Below are 23,051 nucleotides of genomic sequence, written 5' to 3' on the forward strand. Positions count from 1 at the left end.
GTCTCCCCACTCCCTCATCCCCACCCCCACCCCCATCTCCAAGGCTGTTTATTTCCATTCATTCTTTTGGCACTCTGGGCTTTTCTTCTATCCTCCACCATACCTGATCCTGTTTCCATTTTCTACTCCCCCTCCCTTCTCCTATTCAGTTTCCTCCTTCTCTGCCTCCTGAGATTATTTCCTTCCCCCTTCTAAGCAGAATTGAAACATTCTTACTTGGGCCGTTCTACTTGTTACACTTCTAACATTTTGTGGCTTGTATCCTAAGTATTTTGTACTTTGTTGGATAATATCCACTACTCAGTGAGTTCATATCATGTATGTCCTTCTGGGTCTGAGTTACCTCACTGAGGACAATATTTTCTAGTTCCATTCATTGGCCTTCATAGTTCATGATGTCCTTGTCTTTAATAGCTGAATAGTATTACACTGTGTAAGTGAACCTCATTTTCTGTTTTCATTCTTTGGTTGAGGGACATTTGGATTGTTTACAGCTACTGGATATTACAAATAAGGCTTCTATGAACATAGTAGAGCATGTGTCCTTGTTATATGGTGGGTTATCTTTTGAGTATATGCCCAAGAGTGGTAATGCTGGGACTTCCAGTAGAGCTATTTCTAATTTTCTGAGGAGCTGCCAGATTGATTTCTAGAGTGGTAATACCAGCTTGTAATACCATCAGCAATGGAGTAGTATTCCTCTTTTTCTGTATCTTTGCCAGAGTGTGCTACCACTTAAGTTTTTGTTTGTTTGTTTGCTTGTTTGTTTGTTTTTTCTTGGCCATTCTGATTCCTGTGAGGTGGAATCTCAGGGTCATTTTGATTTGCATTGCTCTGATGACTGAGGACTTTGAACATTTTTTTAAGTGCTTCTCAGATATTCAAGATTCTTCTGTTATGAATCCTCTGTATAGCGCTGTACCCCATTTTTAATGGCACTATTTAGATATCTGGTGGTTAATTTCTTGAGTTCTTTACATGTTTTGCATACTTGTCCTCTGTTGGATGTAGGGTTAGTAAAGACATTTTCCCAATGTATAGGTTTCTTACTTGTCCTATTAATGGTGTCCTTTGCCTTACAAAATATTTTCAGTTTCATGAGGTCCCATTCATTGATTGTTGATCTTGGAGCCTGAGACATTGGGATTCTGCTTAGGAAATTTCCCCTGTGCCAATGAGTTCAATGCTCGGTCCCACTTTCTCTTCTATTAGATTCAGTATATCTGGTTTTATTTTGAGATGCTTGACCTACTTGAGCTTTGTGCAGGGTGATAAATGTGGATCTATTTTTATTCTCCTACATACAGACTACCAGTTAGACCACACCATTTATTGAATATGCTTTTGTTTTTCACTGTTTGGCTTTGGCTTTATTATCAAATATCAAGTGTCCATAAGTGTGTGGGTTTACTTCTGGTTCTTCAATTCTATTCCATTAATCAACCTGTCTGTTTCTGTACCAATACCATGTGGTTTGTATCACTATTGCTTTGTAGTACAGCTTGAGGTCAGGAGTGGTGATTTCCCAGGAAGTTCTTTTATTGTTGGAAATTTTTTTGTCTATTCTGGGTTTTTATCTGTCCATATGAATTTGACAATTGCTTTCTTCATTTAATTTGATGTTAAGTGTTGGTTTGCAATATGTTGCTTTTCCTTTGGTTAGGTATGGGCCATAATTTCCTGTTCTCTCCAATACTTTTAATATTAAGGTCTGTTGTCAAATGATTTTTTTAAGCATCTACTGAGATAATCATGTGGCTTTTTTTCTTGAGTTTTTTTTATACACTGCATTTTGTTTATGGATTTTCACATATTCAACCATCCCTGCATCCTTGGGATGAAGCCAACTTGATCATGGTGAATGATGGTTTTTGATGTGTACTTAGATTCAGTTTCCGAGAATATTATTGAGTAATTTTGCATCAATATTCATAAGCAACATTGCTCTGAAATTTTCTTTCTTTGTTTGGTCTTTGTGTGGTTTAGGTACCAGAGTAACTCTGGCTTCATAGAGTGAATTAGATAATGTTCCTTCTGTTTCTATTTTGTGGAATAGTACGAGGAGTATTGATATTAATTCTTTTTGAAGGTCTGGTAGAATTCTGTGCTAAACCCATCTTGTCATGAGCTTTTATAAGTTGGAAAGTGTTTGATAATCAAGAGTTATGAGACAGTTTATCCTCTTAAACATTATACTCTTTCTATCTGCTTTCATGCAGTTCCCTGAAGCCTGAGGAGATGGCTTTGATAGAGACCTTACAAGTAGGACTAAGTGTTCTATAGTCTCTGATTCTTTGCATGATGTCTGGCTTTAAATCTTTGTACATTTTTCCTTTCTACTAAAAGATGAAGCATCTCTGACAATAGCTGAGTAAGACAATGATCTTTGAATATAGAGACTGTCACTAGGAGTTGTATTTTTGCTACATTTTGTTTATTTGTTTGTTTGTTTCATTTTAAGAGAGCAGTATCTAGTCTTATCCTAGGTCCCTGCGCTATCTACTCTCAGTCTCTTGGTTACTCAAGCAGCGTAGACATGGGTTATATCTGGTAGAGCGGGCCTTATTCAAATAGGATATTATTTGCTTATGCTCACAAGTTTTGTGCCTTCATTTTCCTACCATAAGTTTTAAAGGGAAGAAAAACCATTGTATTTAAAAACTCTGTGGATAGGTTGGTGTTTGTGATTCTCTTTTTGCAGTTTCATAGTACCTTTCATTACCAAAGACACTAGAAAGTAGAGGTAAGAGTTCTATGTAGGCACCAAACTAATTTCCCCATATTTGTGTGTTAAAAGGTGGCCCAAGTCTGCCCCAGTGCTGTTGGGGAAGCAGGGCTAGGGAGTTTTTACTGCACTTTCCCAGGCTATGGGATGCCACAGGACTCGCTCTCCAGATAGGGGAGTATAGTCTGAGGTCCTGGGGACTGCTGGAAGGTCAGAGGTCCCGGACCTTCATGGCGATGGCGCCAGGGGACATCAGGTTCTCAGACTTTTGGGCACCCCAGACGCTGCTGGATGGTGTAGAAGAGCTGAGAATGGAGTGGGGACCCACCAGCTAGATCTAGCCTAGGGCTGAAGGGGAATGAGGGGAGCAAGTGCCAGTTGAGTCCTGAGGTGAGGAGAGAGTTCTTGGCTTGCCTGTGGGCAGCTTGACTTGGCAGAGGCCATAACTGGGAGCACTGAAAAGCCTCCTGTGGCAGATTAGGCTCTTTAGACAAAGACCTGCTCCATTGCACCCAACTGTGGATCCCAATGAGAAGAGACAGTCCGTGGTTTTAAAGCATTTATTGGCGTGGCAGAAATTTGATGAGTAAAACTGTACCCCAGTTTCTCAGCGTGGGCCTGAGATTAAATACCTTTTGCAGGGAGGAGTGTCTGAGAAGAGGGGTTTATTGGCTAAGTCCTTCAGACCTTTAGGTACTTCATTAAAATGGAGAACTGTCTTGAGGCTATGTGACCTGTGGTCAAGTTTTCTACCTGTGGAGGGGCGTGAAGCATTGTCCTTACATGACTAATAGCCACAGACCTATGGAGAGCTGCCGCCTTGTATCTGGGACCTGGTTTCCAGGAGCATGGCAAAACACCTACCCTTCCTTGCAGGATCACCTGCGGGGGTCACCGGGGTTTCAAACCAAGCTCAACCAGAAACCAGGCTGCCTTTCACAGTCCCACAAATGTTCATTATTGCTCTATTAATAATTTTATATATTTTTTCTTTTTAGATTTTATTTCCTCACCTCCTTTATGTTCACTATTGCCTGTTTCACTTCTTCCATGACTTCCTTCTCTGCATCCTAATTATTGGTGACAGCTCACATTGCAGACATTCACACCCCAGGGAGAATGCTGGTGGTTTTCGATGGTGTGTTGGTATATTTCTGCTGCCAATTTAACACACCTAGAAAAAAGCAACCTCAATTGAAGAGTTATCTCCACAAAATTAGCCTATGGTAATCTCTGTAAGGCATTTTCTTAATTTTTAATTGATGCAGGAGGACTAAGACTGCTGTGAACAGAGCAATCACTAAGTAGGTGAGCTTAGACTGTCTAAGAAATCTAGGGGAGCAAGTCAAGGGGAGCAAGTCAGCAAGCAGCATTCTTCCATGGTCTCTACTTCAGTTACTGTCTTCAAGTTCCTCTCTGGAACTCTCTTCCTGGCTTCTACCTAGGATGGACAGTAACCTATTAGAACCCTTTCTCCCAGGTTGCATTTGGTCATGATGTTTATCACAGCAATTGACTAAGTATAATACACAGAAGTTTAATCACATTTATTTTGCAAACTAAGCAAGATGATATACAAAACACTATGACAGGTTTTGGACTGAATTTAATTTCTTGGCCAGGTCTATCAAAACTATAAAACTATGAGGTTTTTTTTTTTCAATAACAGGTATGATATAACTGTTTGTTACTGAAGCTCCAATGTGCTAATGATATAAATAATACATTCTTTCTGACATGACATCCTATAGAAAAAAATCTGCTGATCACATGACCAAATGTATATTAAAGCTGTTATGGACTGAGGAGATGGCTTATGGACTGTAGAGAAGGTAAACTTGATGCACTGATAAAAGCTTGAATTTTGCTTGCAAAATCCCATGTGTATGTACAGTATGTCTGGAAGCTTGTCTTTATTCAGCCTTGGAAGTCAAAGACAGGGAATCACTAGATCAGATAAAACAAAATGTGTTTGAATGAGAAATGATGCCTCAAAGAATAATGGAGAAGAGTGATTAGCAAAGATTCACATTAAACAAAATCTTCATCATGGCATGTACACAACTGAATGCAAACATAGCACACACATAAAAGAGAGAGAGAGAGAGAGAGAGAGAGGGGGGAGAGAGAGAGAGAGCGAGAGAGAGAGAGAGAGAGAGAGAGAGAGAGAGAGAGCCTATATAAAAAGAATTGCAAGGAACAGAAAAAGCTCTTACTATCCATGGGTGCTATAACTCTGCAGAGTCATTCCTCTTATGTATTGAACAAGTAATAAAATTAGCCATCTCTATTGCATACTCTATACAATTTTGTCCTCCAAGTTCTGAAAACCTTAATTAAAATAAGTATTCTGGGAGAAATTTAAGTTCTTTTATTCAACAGAAACAAGTTAGTAATTTGAAAAGTAAAAGAAAGTTTGTATATTATAAAGCACTTTCATCATATAAGGCACATAATCATAATTATAGTGTATAGATACATGATTTTTTTCCTTCTATAATTTACCCCCCCAAACTTGCTACATATTTGAAGAAATTCTACTAGAAGTTTCTGATAGCTCTAATACTGTGTGTTTTGCACAAGATGGAGCAAGAGTGAAACTCTATATTTTTGGTCTTTCCTTGGCCATCATCTCTAGCTTTACTAAGGACAAGTATTATATTCTGACATACTGACTCAGTCATCACATTTTCAAGAGCTCTTCTGTGTAAAATACATGTAAATAAGAGGGATTATAATAAAATTATTTAAAATATAAAAGAGATATTCCTATTCTACTACATGTTTTAAGTGTACGCTTTTCTATTTTGTAGTTGAAACTCAAAGTAATCATTTGAAATTTTCTGAAATCGTAATGTATTTAAGGTTTTGTTTTCTCAATTAGGAAATTTTTCAGATACTATGTAATAACTATTTTATATGACACGTTTAAAGTGTTATGTATATACTACATATAATGAATATCCTATGTATTATATATTTTTATTATATGTTATATGTATTTTATGCACATATGCATATATATATGTATATCCTATATATAAATATTATTATATATGTGTGTTTCATGTATATACAATATATATAGTATATATGTATAATATTTACTATCTTATGTCACTCATTTAAAATACACACATATATATGTATACATATATTTGTATATATGTATACTTAATTTATGCTTAATATTACACTCACTGTCTTAGTAGTAGAGTCACTTTGTTATCATAGTCTTATGCTGATGCTTGTGTAAACACACAGTTTCTATTCTGTATGAATTGAGCCATCATTCTTCTACTCCAGGTTTTATCTTTTCATCCCTATATCTCTCTGCCTTTCTCCATCTTGCTGCTGACCTAGGGGAAGTGTCCTGTATAGAGTATATCATAGTGACTTTTAAACTTCTGTGATAAGACAATGCAAGTTATAGCAAAATAAGTGTATTGTAGACTTACAGTTTCAGATGGTGGGCCCATACTCATCATGTCAGGAATCATGGCAGTGGGCCAACAGACATGGTGCTGAGGCAATAGCTGAGAGCTTATATCTTGAGACACAACCAGAAAGCAAAAATAGATAATTGTGAATATAATGGGTATTTTAAATCTCAAAGCATACCTCTGTTGTAGATAGCCATTGGGCTAATTATATTTGATGTTAATTCCATTCTCCTGTGAGTAGCTGCATACAAGGAATGAGTCTGCACTCAGGTTGTTTCCTGTAAATCTGATTCCCACCTTAATTTGTAAAATAAAGGAGAGCTGATGATTGGGCAAATAAAAGGAAAGGTGGAGTGGAAGGTAGGGAGAGAGAATAAGGAGGAAATGGAAGCAGGAGATGATGTAGAGGAGGAGGAAGAAGAAGAAAGCAGAGCAGAAGCACATGGCCTGGAGAAATCACAAGTTCTAAGAGGTCTCATAGATGTGGAAGATGGTGTAGGGGTAGATCTGTCCAATCTAGGTGCACAGCATGTGTTCATATTAACTGAGTTGTGTTTTCATTGTAGGAGCATAATTGGGTTGGAGATTTACTGCAACATACCTCTAGTAAAACATCTTGTCAAACAAATCCATACCACCAAACCTTTCACAGACAGTTTCACCAACTGGGGACCAGTATTCAACTATATGAGGCTATGGGGTCATTCTCTTTCAAGTCACCACAGAAGACATAATAGTTTCTTTGTTTTCTTATTTCTAGTTGAACTGGCCAACCAAATTACCAGCAGGAGATACAAAATGTGGAAGTTGAAAATTAATATTGTAATATTCATGAATATCTTCATCAAAAGTTGCCTTGGGGTGAATATTTTTCCTCTCATGGTCACAGGCTCTATATTATTCTCTCTGCTATGTCTGGTAACCAACCCCTGACATTTTACCTATAGACTTGATTATCAATAAGCCTCAGTTACATACTCCAGTATTTGACATATCATATATAATTTTCCATAGTCATCCTTACAAAGTGATTTTTTGTGCCAATTTCAATGATGCAAGTACTACAAGAACATGTTCAGTTTCATTGAAGTCATAATAACGTGCTCCTTTCTCTCAGGTTAGAGTGATAACTTTCCCAAAGGGCCCATCACAGACAGAGTTAAGTTAAGGAGGTGATGAAATGTCAGGATTTAAGTTACATATAATTCTTATCTCACATATAAGTGTCACCTTTTTCTGTAACATGGTAACAGAGAATGACATGGATGCGACCAGCTTCACTGAACTGACCAAATTATGGCAAATTACAATATTAAGCTGTCTCTTGAGAGACTATGCTGGGGCCTAGCAAACACAGAAATGGATGCTCACAGTCAGCTATTGGATGGATCACAGGGCTCCCAATGGAGGAGCTAGAGAAAGTACCCAAGGAGCTAAAGGGACCTGCAACCCTATAGATGGAACAACATTATGAACTAACCAGTACCCTGGAGCTCTTGACTCTAGCTGCATATGTATCAAAAGATGGCCTAGTCAGCCATCACTGGAAAGAGAGGCCCATTGGACACACAAACTTTATCTGCCCCAGTACAGGGGAACACCAGGGCCAAAAAAATGGGAATGGGTGTGTAGGGAAGTGGGGGGGAGGGTATGGGGGACTTTTGGGATAGCATTGGAAATGTAATTAAGGAAAATATGTAATAAAAAAAGAACAGAATTAATACTGTAGAAGAACATAAAGGAAAGAATAGTTGTGATGGATATGACTAGAAGCTGATTCTTTCATAACGAGCAATTCTTTCACTTTATATACACTTATATAGGTGTAACTATATCTATTCAAAATCACACAAAAACTACAGTTTAAATAAAACTGTGAAACTTACATTATTTTCCTTTAATAGAGTTGATATATTTCATTTTTCTTCTTAAATTATATTAATATAAAATAAAACTTTTTATGTTAAGGATATAAAAACAACTTAAAGGAATAATATATATATATTATTAGGCAATATATATTTAATATATATATATATTAAAATTAGGCAACACTAAGCATGCTTTGAATCCAATTTACTTTTAGGGACATTTCTAGCATGTTCATGAACCACATGAGCATCCTTTGTAAATAAATTATGTTGTATGGAATCACTGTGTTTAATCATCACTGCAACAGAGTGGATATATTTTCTTTAAAAATATGGAGGCTTTAACTCTAGGTGAAAAACCAATCTGTTGACAGGCATGGGGCCTAGAACTGAAAGACTGATCTCGATTCAGTTTATGTATCCTAGAAAGTTAAGCTGATTTGTTTTTTGTTCCCTAGGAATGACAATACATAGAGGTAGAAAGGGTCAAATTAAAATGCTCTCTTTGAATTTTCTTAAGTGATCTCTCATTAGAGAATCCTAAGTGTCTCTAAAACAATGGCTGTTAAGCAAGTTGGCAACAGCTAGCAGTATTTCTTCAGTCCCCTTGGAATTGTGCCAGAGGGACAGGATCCTTAGCAAAGTTGGTCTGAATTCTCCTTCAAATGAACACCTGCTGTCATTGTCCAGTATCAATGCCACACTCAGAAGGCCAGCTCTCTTTGCGGTGGAATCTATTGAAAGGGCAAAAGCTTGCCTGGGTTGCACCAGGGCTTTATTTCCCTCTCCTTTTCAATTTTCTGAGTGTCCTGGATATAGAGATAATACTAAGTTTATCACTGGCTAGTGGGCATGGTAATGCTCTACATAAGGAGTTTCCTCAAATGTATTCCTGTCTATTTAAATGTTCTTTGGTTTCCATTTCTTTTCCTTTCTCTTTCCCTACCTAGCTTATCTTATATTTTCAGGACAAGATTTTTATTGCAAAAGTATATACTTTAAAGAAAATCATCCTAAGTGAACTATAACTGGAAGAAACAAATAATTCAAATAAAAATATTTCAATGGTATTCTCCAAATTGTCAAGAAGTATTGGCTCTTCATTCTCTTAGGCATTGAGTCTCTTTCCTTTGCCTTTGTGTAACTGCTGGGTTTACACAGCTAGCTGGTACTCCAAGTTCATTTTGTATTAGTAGAAATAAAGTTAAGACTGATGCTTTTTTAAAAAACAATTACAGATCAAGGAACATGTATACTACCAATAGCTTGCTTTAAGTTTCTGCATAATTGTATAGCACTATAAGAAAAATACATAATCTTAATGTTACATTGACTTATTAGTGAGTATTTATAATACTTGTTACAAAATATGCAGGCTATTAGACCAAAAATAAGTGAACCATATTGTCCATGTTCTATTTTTGTTTCAAAATTGCTTATTAGAAACATCAATTCGTGGAGAATGTTATGAGTAAATTTTATTATAAGTGATGTTTCTATGTTATTCTATCTATACAGTTGTGTCCTTTTTCTTGCAAAATAACTCAATTACTTGACAATTGATAGTGTGTAAAATGTATATAAATAGCTGCAGCTTGCTCTGTCTTGCAGAGAGGGACTCTGCCATCTGCAGCTCTTGGTCCCTCTTGTTAGTCCTTGTGCTTTGTTATGTATGAGCAAACACATTAGCTTTTTCATTTCATTCATTAGGCTCTTAATCCTTGATTAGTGTTTTCAAGATTCTTTCAAATTCACAAGTTCTTTACTTCTTTTGAGTTAGTTTTATTTTTCCTTTTGTCTTCAGTGTGAAGCAAAGTTGTCATTCAATCACAAAAGCTCTTTTCTATTAATGATTGGTAAATATATTAGTCTCTCATTTGAGTGATTAATTATATGTAGCTGAAAATGGGAAAATATCTCCTCAGTTGAAATAATAAGGCTGCTTAATATTGGATTTAATAGTCTATGCTCCAAAGCTTGAGTCACAGTCCTCCACCAATATCACACACTCCGTTAGATTCTTCTATTAAAGAGAAATTGGACTAACAAAAAGAAAGTGGCACCCATTAGGCTTCAGAACCATAGTATTTAGCATCTGAGAGATGAGTTATATTTGTCACCAAGTCTTGGTGACCTCGCTCTGTTGGTTTTCTCCATTATAGGAGATGGGTCAGAAAGCTGTGTGTGTTATGACCAGTTATTAATTACACATCAGGGCATACTGAGCAAAGTCTGAAACAAATTATTGCACTGCTTTCTTAGATCACCAGGTTCTCATTGTACTTTTACCCACAATCAATCTCAAAGGAGCAAGAACATCTTGATGTCATAATTTTTCAACTTAAGCCATCCTTTTTTACTCTTATTTAGGAACATGGTCAACTGCTCTTTGACATTATGACAGAATATGATCCTTTAAGAAGAATCTAAGCATGGAACCAAAACTAGGAATTAAAATATATCTAATTTATTTAGAAATCAATTTCTTATATAAATGTGACAACTGAAAGGTTTTGGCATGATTATGTAGTCATACTCTTCTAGACTTTACATCTAATTTTAGAACATCCTGTCAATAATATTTTAAAGAATGAATTGATATATAATCTTGTTTGTTAATTTATATTTCTATAAGATATAAAATCACAACTATCACTCCCCCATTTCTTCTTTTAGGATGCCTCCATTGCACACAGATTCCACATCATGAGAGAAAAGCACCCAGAGAAATTCAACAGCCGGTAAGTCAACCAATGATAGCTTTGCAATTAAGATTGTTATATATAACTATGTCCTTACAGAAGATCAATATGTAAATTTGACCCTTCCTATGTAAGTACTGAATGAAATTCCAAATATATGTTTACATTAAGATGAAAGTAGAAATGAATCAGTTTTTTCTTCTTTGGTTTTAATGGGGCTACAGTGCAGGATCGTGTCTATTTCAATTCCACGTGTTTAAAATCAACACTTTGCCAGGCGTGGTGGCACACTCCTTTAAACCCAGCACTCGGGAGGCAGAGGCAGAGGCAGGTGGATTTCTGAGTCTGAGGTCAGTCAGCCTGGTCTACAAAGTGAGTTCCAGGACAGCCAGGGCTATACAAAGAAACCCTGTCTCAAAAAAACAAAAAACAAAAAACAAACAAAAAAACACAAAACAACAACAACAACAAAACAAAAACAAAAACAAAAACAAAAAATAACAAAGTAAATACTTCAACTATATGTTGGAAGTTATCAAATAATATACAATATATTATACAATATAAGCCTTTCCATGGCTTGGTTTGTAAATGCTGATCATCCTTTATTCCAAGGGAAAACATAGAGCTTTGATTTGGTAATTTTCAGTGTTCTTATTTACATAGATGTCTCAGTCATCTACCCTCTGGGTCACTATCCCATGTTAGCTTCAAGTAAATGCCAGTAAAAACTGCCTTCCAAGTATTATCAATAGGAAAATATTCCTGCTCTAAGTTGTAGACAGTGACATTTTTCCTTACTCAAAGAAACAGGAAAAGTTTGGCACTTTATCTATAATTCTTTAGGGGCAATCTGGCTTCTACCGTACAAAAATGGGACAAAATTAGTGAATCACATTCAGTTTTTCTTATACCATATTCACTTTGTATTCCTTAAAGTACAAAACTGATAATCTGTATAGCTGTGTAGATATTCTATTGCTTTATATATTAGCATTCTCTATATTGGCTAAGCAGATAATTGTCTGTGAATACATGTAATTTGGTAAATAATCCTTTAAGTTCTTGGGTCTGTGCTAATCCATCATATAATAAGAGATGACATCATTTTTTGCATGTAAACAAGTTTATAAAATAAATGCTTTAAAAATATTTCAAAAAATAAATATTCTTACACTGTAGACTTGAGAGTACTATTTATTGAATAATCTTAAAAAAGAGTATCATAATTATTCATTTCATATCTAATTGTTATTAAGGTCATTTAAATATGTTGTAAAACAAACCATTTTAAATCATATTTCAGGTATTTCATTGAGTTGTTTCTTCTACTACAAATAATTTATGAGCTTATAGAAAGGTGTTTCTTCTGTCTCCTATCAAAAAGTTATGCAATTTCCTATTGTTTTTTTCTTATTGTGGTAATTAAATGCTTATTTTGTTTTGGTGCTAGGGAAATACCAACTTGGTAAATGAGATTTGTAATACTCCCTTCACATTTAAAAGAGTAGTTTGAGGCCTATTGGTATGAGCACTTCTTTAAGTTTTAGAAGAGTTCTGCTATGGGTCAATATGGCCCTAGGGTGTTCTTTCTGAGAAAACATTACTGCTTCAATCTCATTGCTGATGGTAGGTTTCTTCTAGTATTTCTAGCTCTTTGGTTTAATTTTGGTAAGTCATATATGTCTGAGAATTTCTTCATTTCTTCTAATTTGTTAAAAATTTCAATATATTATAATATCTTATACTCAAATGACCAAAACATCAGCAGCAGAAAACTCTCAGGTCTAATAAAGTAGCCGAACACAGAGTCAGCATACAGAAACCCAATGCTTTGTGCATAACAATAAAAAAAGAATGGAGAGGGAAAAAACACATTCATGTTAGCCTCAAAATAAATACATTAACCCCTAGGGAATAAAACCCTGCCTGATGATACAAATGTCCTCTAAACACCGGAGAAAGAAAATGAGAAACACTAGATGATGAAAAGACTTCACATGTCCATGGATTACAGGTTAAATGGAATCTCCATCAAAATTGCAATGACCTTCTTTGCAGAAACTAGATAGAAGAATTGCATCCTACATTCCATATTGCAGCAAAGAAGGAATTAAATTGCCAGAATAATCCTAGGGGAAAAAAACAGCAATGCTGGAGACACCGGAGTACTTGATCTCAAACTGGACTACAAAAGGAAAGTTACAAAGCCATCACCACACTTTGGTCTTTCTTCTTCCTGAGCTTCATAAGGTCTGTGAGGTGTCATGGGTATTGTGAGCTTCTTGCCTAATATCCACTTATCAGTGAGTATATTCCATGTGTGTTCTTTTGTGACTGGGTTACCCTACTGAGGGTGATATGTCTGGACACACTAAGCCATTTTACTGACCAGCAACTAATACATAGAAAAGAGTATAACCTATGTTATTGAGTGATAACTGGATCTATCAGGTGCTACTGTCTGCTATCTAAGGAACGACATCATTTTTAAGTGTTACCTAACCCATGGCTGATAGTACTCACAGGTAGAGCTGACCACACAGAGATTAGTTCTGAGTCCACCCCTAAGGAGACTCTAGAAACCGAGAGGTTTACCTAGTATCTGAGGCAATGAGCAAGACCAGCTGCAAAAGGAAAGATTCAACAAGGCTTTACTGGGATGAGTAAACCTTCAGTCTAGTAGTAGAGAACAAATACTCTCAATTGTTGGAATAAACAGAGGAAGTAAATACAGAGGGAAGGGAATTACAGACAGAGAGAACAGGAGACCTAGTACCTGGAGAGGAAAGTTAGCCTGAAGGTTCTTGATTCAAGTCTTTTAGAATTCATGATATGAGAACAGTGAGGCTATGGTGATGAATACCAAGAAACAGAGACACAACCAAAATATATGTCAAGGAGAGACTTCATGAGGATGTTCCATTGCCATAAATGATGTATTTAGATATATTAGTCATACCTTCAGGTTTCTGGACATGTTGCTCTAACCCTGTAGATCCATGGATACATGAAGTCACTCTGCCTGCATTGTGGAGCTGAGTGAAACTGAACAAAGAATATCTCTATTCATTAATGTGGCCAGGGAAAAATGCTGGGAATCTTCAGGATTAGCCTATCACTGGATCTCTGAGTAATAAGCCTTTCCTCCCATTCCTACTCTGAATCTGCCTCACATGACTCTCTTGATCTCTGCTTCTAATGGCCCCTGTGTAAACCTATAGTGTTTAACCAGATTTTCTTCACACAAGCTTAGTGAAGTGGAAAGAGAGGATAATAAAATGCATGGTAGTAGGAACTTGATGTGGCCTAGGTATTCCCACTAGGGACTGGGATCTCTTTCTTTCAGGCTATATGAAAACATGGTAACAAGTTTACCACAAGTTTACACATAAACTTAAATCATATATCAAATAAGTTTACAACAGAAAATGTTTACATGTATATCCATTAAGAGTAATTATCTGGCTAAACATTCACCATCTATTTCTAGCTCTACAGATTCATAGAGAGTTAAAAACTATAACTTTTGTGACTACGTTATTAATAAGGTTTTGTATAGATAAACCCAGTCAATGTTTTATCATCTGTCCTTGAAACTGTAGTAAATTCTCAGTATCCTTTTCATAACCTTTGTTTAATGGTTTTACAAACTCTTAGAATGTGCTCTAAGTTGTAAATGCCTATCAAAATCAATTAACTAGTGACACTTGAAGCCTGACAGAATTCTCAATGTAGTTTTGGTATCAGAAAAGATTTAATAGCAGTCCTATTATAAAAGAAATTGATAATTACTAATATAATTTAGGAATTCTTATAAGATCATCATTAAGAATTAAGAAGTCATCTATCTGTCTATATAGCATCACTATATGACAGTATATCTTTGTTGTTTTGCAGAAATCTATTAAAAAGAATGGGCTAATACCTATTGATTGTTATATATATTTAATAATAACAGGAAAAGCATATAACTAGCAGGAATCTTTCCTGAAATAAAATTCTACTGAGCCTTGCCTATAGTTGCAAATCTGTCATTAACTGGGCAGTCCATGGCAAAACCATCTCAAGAAAGTCACCTGCTGGTTTTAGCTTCTCCTTGATGTCTCCTGGATCTCTTTTTAAAGACTTCAGTGCTCCTCACTGAACCTGGAGATCACTGATTGGTTAGACTGGCTGCACAGTAAGCTCATGGGATGGCCTGCCTCCATTCTCCCTAGCACTGCACTGATGGACACATTCAACAATGCTCATCTTTTGCTCTTTCACATGGAATCTGAACTCAAGTTCTCATGCTATTATGGAGAACATTTACTGACTCGGTCACCTCCCTGCTATGAAACGTATCATTTGTTATAAAGAATGGCATGTAAAGAGAAACCAGAAGATGCAGATTTGCTAGCTGTGTGCTCTGCTACAGTAGTGTCTAAACAGTTCTTGTCTTTAAGGAAGCTATGAGCTGGTGGAGGAAATTGTTTTTAGACAAGTTCAAAGGTCTGTGAATACAGGAATCAGGAGCTTCCTGTCAAAAAGGCGATAAAACAAGACATGTACTCTGATGTTTTCTTACTAGTTTTTATTTTAAAAATATTTATTTTATTATATAAATCTACTATAAGTGATTGTTGTTCTATACTTTCAAGCTTTTATTTGTATATTTTAATTTCATTAGATTTTCTCAATTCAGAGATCAAAATTTTGGAAAATGTAAATAAATCTTAGGTGTATAGACTGAATATACAATTAATAAAATGCTTTATAATAGAACCCATCTCTACAGATTCAAGTCAATTAGATATGTACGTTCCAGACTATAATTTTTTCAGATGTTTTTATTTAAAGTCCCAAACATTTAGGCAATTCTCAAAACACTAAGATAAACATTTAAGATATTAACATTTTCCTGAAAAAGTGAATTATACATAAAATAATTTAATGTAACAAGGCAGATATCTAATTTCAGCAAGGAGGCAAGTCCAGCCACTGTACAATTTCATATTTTCAAATATGCTTTTTGAAGTGATACTAGTAAAAGTGTTTCAGATCAAAGCTTTTATCACAATAAGTTGTCTACCATTAATGCCATATTCCAGCATGCTCACCTTGAAATACATTTATGTTACATAGAACATCAAATTTTTAAAATTATATTAAGGAAAATTTGGACTACCTATGCTTCTTATGCTATGAAACAAAATAATTTGGAAAGATAATTTTAATTTGCTGGAGCTTAAAAAAGTGTACTTTGCAAGGTTTATATCTTATCCTTTCCAAGTTCCTAGATAGATCTAAGTTAACTGTTAAAATATAACACACTGTCTGCCTTTCTAAAGTTTAAAATAAAGCTGAAAATATATAAAGACTTCTCAGATTTAAACTCAAGGCAAAATAGTGTTTGAAGTACACATGTTAATACAATTTAAAACCATATGTTATATAATATTGGTATTTAAAATATAAATATAACTTAACTGTTAGCGTCTACAATCATTTTCAAGCTGTTGTGATTTCACAGATAGTTCACCTCTTCTGGTTATATTTAGAGTACTTTAAATTCTTGTTCTTAAGAATTCCTTTTATTAATTGTTCACTAGTCACTATAAAGTTGCTTCCATTAAAATGATATTTATATGGACCTAATATTTTCAGAAAAAAATATTTTAAGTTCCAGAAGCAAGACTACTAAACAATGATAAGAAATGACAAGTCAGGTGGAATCTTCTATGCCAGAGTTTTGGTAATATTTCAGATAATTCTTTTCATTTGAGTTAATTCACATTTTAATGTATTATATCTAAAATAACTTTCTTGGAATGAACTAAGGGGACCAGTTAGGAAACACTATGATAAATGGTTATAATGGTTAATAGTTTTCCTCGTACACTGAACCTTGAAAGTATCTGGTCTCTGATTTATACAATGAAGCATAGTTTTCTTAACTACAGGATCTAGAGTTGCCCTGAGGACAAATTTATTAGTATATCTGCAGGAGATTTTCTAGATTAGGATAAGGGAGGTGCAAGGTCTCATACAAATTTAAGTGACATCATTTGAAGAGGAAGTTTCCTAGACTACATAAGAAGAAATCTAGTTGATTACCAGCTTTCACCTCTCTGCTTCCTAGCTTCAGACTCAGTGTGACAAGCTGTCTCCCCCTCTTACCCCCATACCTCCTATGTCCTTATGTTCTGTATTCCCTTGAACAGTAAAGCAAAATAGACCCTTACTTCATAAAATTGCTTCTTGGCAGGCATTCTGTCACATTAATGCAGAAAGTAAATGCTGTAAACTACAGATAATGGAAATGGAGCCATTGCTCTGATAAACCTGACCATATTGTACTTAAATGTTTAGAGCTGGTTTGAGGGAGGGGTATCAAAGAGTTTGCAGCTGCTAAAGAAGCTCTAAAGGCATGAAGCATAAGTTGATCATTGAGAATTAACTCCGTGATTTCAGAGAGGCCCTAACCCTTGGCAATGATTGGCAGGGTTAGTTCCCACAGTCAAGGCCCGAGAGACCACTATGTAAATCCATGACAACAAAATTTGTCCTGCAGTGGGATCTCCAATGCATTGAGGAGATAAGCATTACATGTCTCCCAAGGAAAGTTACAAACACAGTTTGATGTAACCCAAGACATGGTCTACATGTGCTTCAGGCAAAAAGCTAGTCATCTGGGACCACCTAAACCCTTTGGGGTCCAGACAATTCGATCATGAGCACGAGAAACCTTACTGGGAGCTATAGCTTTTCTTGATTTCACTATTGGTCTTACTTTGGTCTGCTCTTTCCTTCATGTGCCTCCCTCCCTTCCTTTTGGAATAAGATTGATTACTCTGTGCAGCTGCAAGTTGGAAATATGTAGCCTATTTTATTAGACAGATGCTCAGATAAGAAATTTCCCAAGTCCCAGAAGGAATTATATTTTTCCATTTTTAACAACATTGGAACTGTTGCATTATGGGATAATCAGGAGCTTATGGGTGAATACTTACAGCCTAAAACTCATACAGGGAACTATCAAGTCGACAAGTGTTGAAGCTATGACAGTTTATATTAATTACTAACTTGGTGATACAATAACCAACTTAAAAGATGGATCTCCGGGCATGTCTGTAAGGGATTTTCTACATTAGAAAGTCAAGTGGGAAGTCTAAACTCAGGTAGTATGGAATCCACACACTAAACTCACACACTATAGAAAAAAGGAAATATTAGTTTAGCACCAACCTCATTACTTTCTGCTTCCTGATTATAGACTTAATTTTCCCAGGTGTATTATCTTCTTGCTATTAGAACTTCACTGTATGGAACTATTCTCTTGTAGTATAAACTAAAGAAACTCTCCCTTAAGTTGTATCTTGTTGAGAGTTATCAAGAAAAGAAACTATTTCACATTTATCTATTAGTTTTTACTTCTTATTCTCAATTTAATTGGCTAGCAAAGTATAATTATCAGCTACCTACTAATTGTTATGTGGCACTATACTAATGTACAAACTATCACGTTCTACATTATACACATATGTCTACATATATGTATATTTTCATTTTGTAAACCGAATAACATGGTATTCATCTATTTACAAAAGCCAGCAAAATTTAACTCTAAATAAACATTATCCATCTGAAAAGATATATTACTGAAGCAATATTTAATTAGTCAAAATAAATAGCTCATAAATCATACTTATTGATTTTCAAACTGCCAAATTACGGGTACACATTCTTTGAGCTATGTGGATAGTGCTTATCTCACCTTAACTGAGAAAGTACATTATTCTTTACATTCTGTGTCCCATTAAATGTTGGAAATTATAATGTCCAAGATAAGAACAGAAAAACAAAATCTATCCTAAACTTTCTACTTTGCTATAGACAAAATTAACGGGGAAATGAAAAAAATAATAAAACAGAGGATTATTACTTCTTATCTAAACAGAAAAATATCTAGTTGAGATTTTCATATAAAATATGGATTTGAAATAATGGAAAGCTTTAGTGACTTGGGGGTGACATGGTGTATAGTGTGCTAGCCTAGCAGCTATCACTAACATTTGACTCCTGGCACCCGAGAAAAAACGTTTGAGTAATGTCAAAACTAAACACCACCAGGTAATTCTATACTTCAACACACCATTGAAAAGTTGGTCCTCTGAATTTGATTAAATACATTTTGAAATATTAAAGAAGTATTCAAGTTTTTTCCTTAATATGATAATTATGTATTTATATATCTTCATTTTCCATAGCTATTTATTTCATGCTTAATAAATGTCAATGACAGTCCCAGAACCAACTATTAGGAGTCCCACAAGAAGACTAAGCTATACAACCATAACATAAATTCAAGGAGCTTAGGTCAGACCCATGTAGGTTCCTTGATGGTTAGTTCAGTCTCTGTGAGTCCCTTTGAGCCCAGATTAGTTGATTATGCCAAACTAATGTAACACCGTCAAGTAAGGCATGATCGAAAAGTTGTTCCTCTGAATTTGATTAAATAAATTCTGAAACAATTATTTAGCTGTGCAGGCTCTGAAATCTGTTCCCCTAAGTTCCTGGATGAAGCCTCTAGATGACAGTTATGCTAGGCTCTAGTCAATGAGTACAGCAGAATATTAATAAGAATAATTTCATTGACCTTTTTTATTGTATCTAGATATATCTTAGGTCTCTGTGCTATATAGCATCTGGTTCCTGGCCCTCCAGGCAATGTCAGGGGTTGGATATATATCAGGACAATTTTTATTTTACTTTTTATTAGATATTTTCTTTATTTACATTTTAAATGTTTCCCTTTCCTAGTTTCCCCTCCAAAAATCCCCTATCCTCTCCCTCCTCCCCCTGCTCACCAACCTACCCACTCCTGCTTCCTGGCCCAGGCATTCTCCTATACTGGGGCATAGAACCTTCACATGACCAAGGGCCTCTCCTCCCATTGATGACAGACTAGACCATCCTCTGCTATGTGTGCAGCTAGAGCCATGAGTTTCTCCATGTATTTTCTTTGATTGGTGGTTTAGTTCCAGGGAGCTCTGAGAGTACTGGTTAGTTGATATTGCGGTTCCTCCTAGAGACTGCAAACCCCTTCAGCTCCTTGGGTACTTTCTCTTGCTCCTTCATTGTGGGTGCTCACAGTCATCCATTAGACAGAGCACAGGGTACCCTAGTGTTTATCTTTAATTTTACATAAAGTTGCATGTGGTCTTTGAAAATTTTTACTTATTCACTTCTTAAGAAAGCATGCAGACAAGATTTTAAAAATAGAAATGGCTAATTTCAGAGATGTCCTCCCAAAATCCACAAGAATTATCTAAGTACTTTCTAATGTTTAACTACTATTAGCAGTTTTAGAAAAAAAAAAAAAGACCTACTCAGACCCCTAGTTTCTACCTACAAGTAAATTTTTTGGAAAAATAGTTTTCAAATGAAAACGGAAAGTAAATAACATCTTGTCCTGAAAAGTGTGGCAGCAAACATGTAATATATATAAATATAAATATAAATTATATATATACATATATATTAGTAAATTAGCTCCTAAAATGAAAAGAAATGAAACTAATTTAAGCAGCAATTAAAACTCCTTTTTATAGTCACCCTAACCCTAATTTATCAAAGATTTGATGTGCTAAAGTCTCAGAACTTAGTCCTCCTTGTGTTCTGATCTAATCTGTTGTTGTTGACAAGATCAAATTGTGTCCTGGACATGGAAAAAACAGTCTAAACTAATATACAATGAACAACCAACTTTTACCAATGATTATACTACCTTGATGGAAGTTGAGAGCAATATTGTTTCCTTCTTTTGTTCATGGGTAGTCTTGAGCCATCATTTGTAATTGATTAGCGTTCCATATCTTAATTTCTTAGTGTATATAATCTTAATGTCATCTAAGCGAGTTGATTTGACATGAAGCGTACCTGACTTCTCATCTCTACATGCAGTAGAACTCACTATATCAATAATATGATGAAAGTGTCATGTAGCTTTTCAGGAATAAGATCAATTGATACTTCATAGAAATCCTTCCAGGGAAAAATTTGAGGACCCCTGTTGTAACAGTTCTTTATAGGGCATATTAAATATAATATAAGTCTATCTTGAACTATTTCCAAAGAGGTTAATCACCTCATTATAAGGTAATTTTACCTAGAAAGTAATCCCCTGACATGGCTAATTGGAACTAATTAGATGCTCTGGGCTGCTTCTGGCCCCACCTAAGCATTACTTACTAATACCTTTCTTTTAGAACATATGTGATCACACAGGCATGCAAAGGATCAATTTCTGTCTGAACAAGGTTCATTCTGAAATATTAACATGGAAAGGCTGTTTTTCTGTGGGAGAAAAAGAAAGGATTCCTTACAGATAATGTTCTTTGAACAGAAAAATATTCAAGTATGTAGCATTTTCAAGTCTACATTTTCTTGTGTGCACTTTACATGAACCATATGCACGTGAAGTACATATTGTACCCAAGTAAACCTCTTCTATGCATTGATCAGAATTAGTTCTAAAATGGAAAGGAAACATCATTTTTTGAAGTTATTTCTTTATCATTCTTATCATTATTAATTATTTTATTTTTTTACATCACAAATAGTGCCCCCCATCCCGGTTCCCCTTTGCAGAGTTCTTCTCCCCGCCCCATTACCCCTTCTCCTTCACCTCTGAGAAAGCGTTTCTTAAATGGCTAAAATTTCTGGAAAGATTTAGAAATTAAAGGCATAAAAACCTTAATGTGAGCATCACAGTCCAGTTTCTCAGGAGGACCCACCTTCTGACTTTGCCCTCTGGTAAGAACCCTTTAATAGTGATTACCAACCAGTATGTACTGTTGTCAGTAGTCGCTATTTCACAACATTCTCACTGCCGCCAAACTCTATCTTCCCCTCTCTAATGCATCCATTCTTATTCCCAGGACTCTGATTCTCCCATGCTTTCCTTGTCCTACTTCTGTGACTGTCATTGGAAAACCTGAGCTAATCATTAAGACCAAACTTGTAATCATCCTTGGTGAACAGTAAGAAGCAGAAACCCTCACAGGGGTGCAGACAGCTGACCCCACTCCGAAGCTGACTCCTGAGTACTTACGGCCAGGTGTTTGAACCGCAGAGCTTGCCCATCCTGTAGTGACAGAAGGCCTAAAGCAGACAGCAGATCTTTACCTTTTCACTTAATAAATCCCTTAATGATGGTTTGGAGTGTTGCTCAGTTGGGAAAGTGCCTGGCTAGCAAGCATAAAGCCCAGAATCTGATCTTTATCTGCCAAGTAAAACGAGGTGTGATGGTGCACGTCTATAGTCCCTGCACTTGGGAGTCAGAGGCAGGAAGATCATAAGAGCAAGGTCAACCTCAAGTATATAAGATTTCAGCCAGGCGGTGGTGGCACACGCCTTTAATCCCAGCACTTAATATATATATATATATATATATATATATATATATATATATATATATACACACACACATATATATATATATTATTTCAAACCCAAACCAGTGTGTGTGCATATACATTAATGTGTGTGATGTATGCTTGTCTCTGTGTAAAATGTATATACATATATATTCGTATATATGTGTTAGTGATGATACATTCTGTCTGTCTGTCTGTCTCTCTCTCTCTGACACACACACACATCTTCACTAATGAAGTGTTATGGAAGAGCAGATTTTATGAAGTAAGACTAAGGAAATGTAAGGAAATGTTTTGATTGTTGCCTTGCTGAAGCTGAAGAGAATATGTCTGTGAAAAACAAGAGGCTGGAAATGGAAGTATGAACATGCAGAATGGATGAAAGCAATGCCAAGCAATAAGTCAATACAGAGGAAAGGCTCCCTATGGGGTGATGATGACAATGACTAGACCAGTTTCCTATCTGTTGGATATGAGATATTGATGCACCATCCATACCAATGCTACAGATAGCAAACCAATTGAACAGTCATTAGGTAATCTGCATGCTGGAGCCGATCACCTACTGCCATGATTGGGTCACTTTTGTCCCATTATTTGCAAAACTGGAGTGATTCAGCATGGAGTGAACTTAGCATGGTCTAAGTTACTTAACTTAATTTGGTTATTTTAAATATAATTGATGTGTTATGTTCAAGTTATCCACTTAATATCATTGCTAAATTATATTTCATACTTTTTGAAAAAAATTATTAAGTTTACTTTGTGATTGTTCATTTTTAGTTGATATATCAAAAACAATGTATTTGAATTATTTGGTTATAGTTTATTTAAAAGAGCTTCTTATTAATAAAGAATAAAATTAATCAAACATTTCAGTTATTTTA

The 23,051-nt window shown here is 35.5% G+C and overlaps 1 protein-coding gene across 8 annotated transcripts in view; it reads left to right on the plus strand.

Moving 5' to 3' along the window:
* Dgkb (diacylglycerol kinase, beta) overlaps window positions 1-23,051 on the plus strand; it is a 754,071-nt gene that overhangs the window by 439,109 nt on the left and 291,911 nt on the right. For all 8 annotated transcript variants that reach the window (XM_006515068.3, XM_017315019.2, NM_001361688.1 and 5 more), the window contains one exon: window positions 10,716-10,780. In XM_006515068.3, the coding sequence (XP_006515131.1) occupies window positions 10,716-10,780 (65 nt within the window). The remainder of the gene's footprint in view (window positions 1-10,715; window positions 10,781-23,051) is intronic.

This window comes from Mus musculus, chromosome 12 (genome assembly GCF_000001635.26).
Source record: "Mus musculus strain C57BL/6J chromosome 12, GRCm38.p6 C57BL/6J".
Classification (NCBI taxonomy): domain Eukaryota; kingdom Metazoa; phylum Chordata; class Mammalia; order Rodentia; family Muridae; genus Mus; species Mus musculus.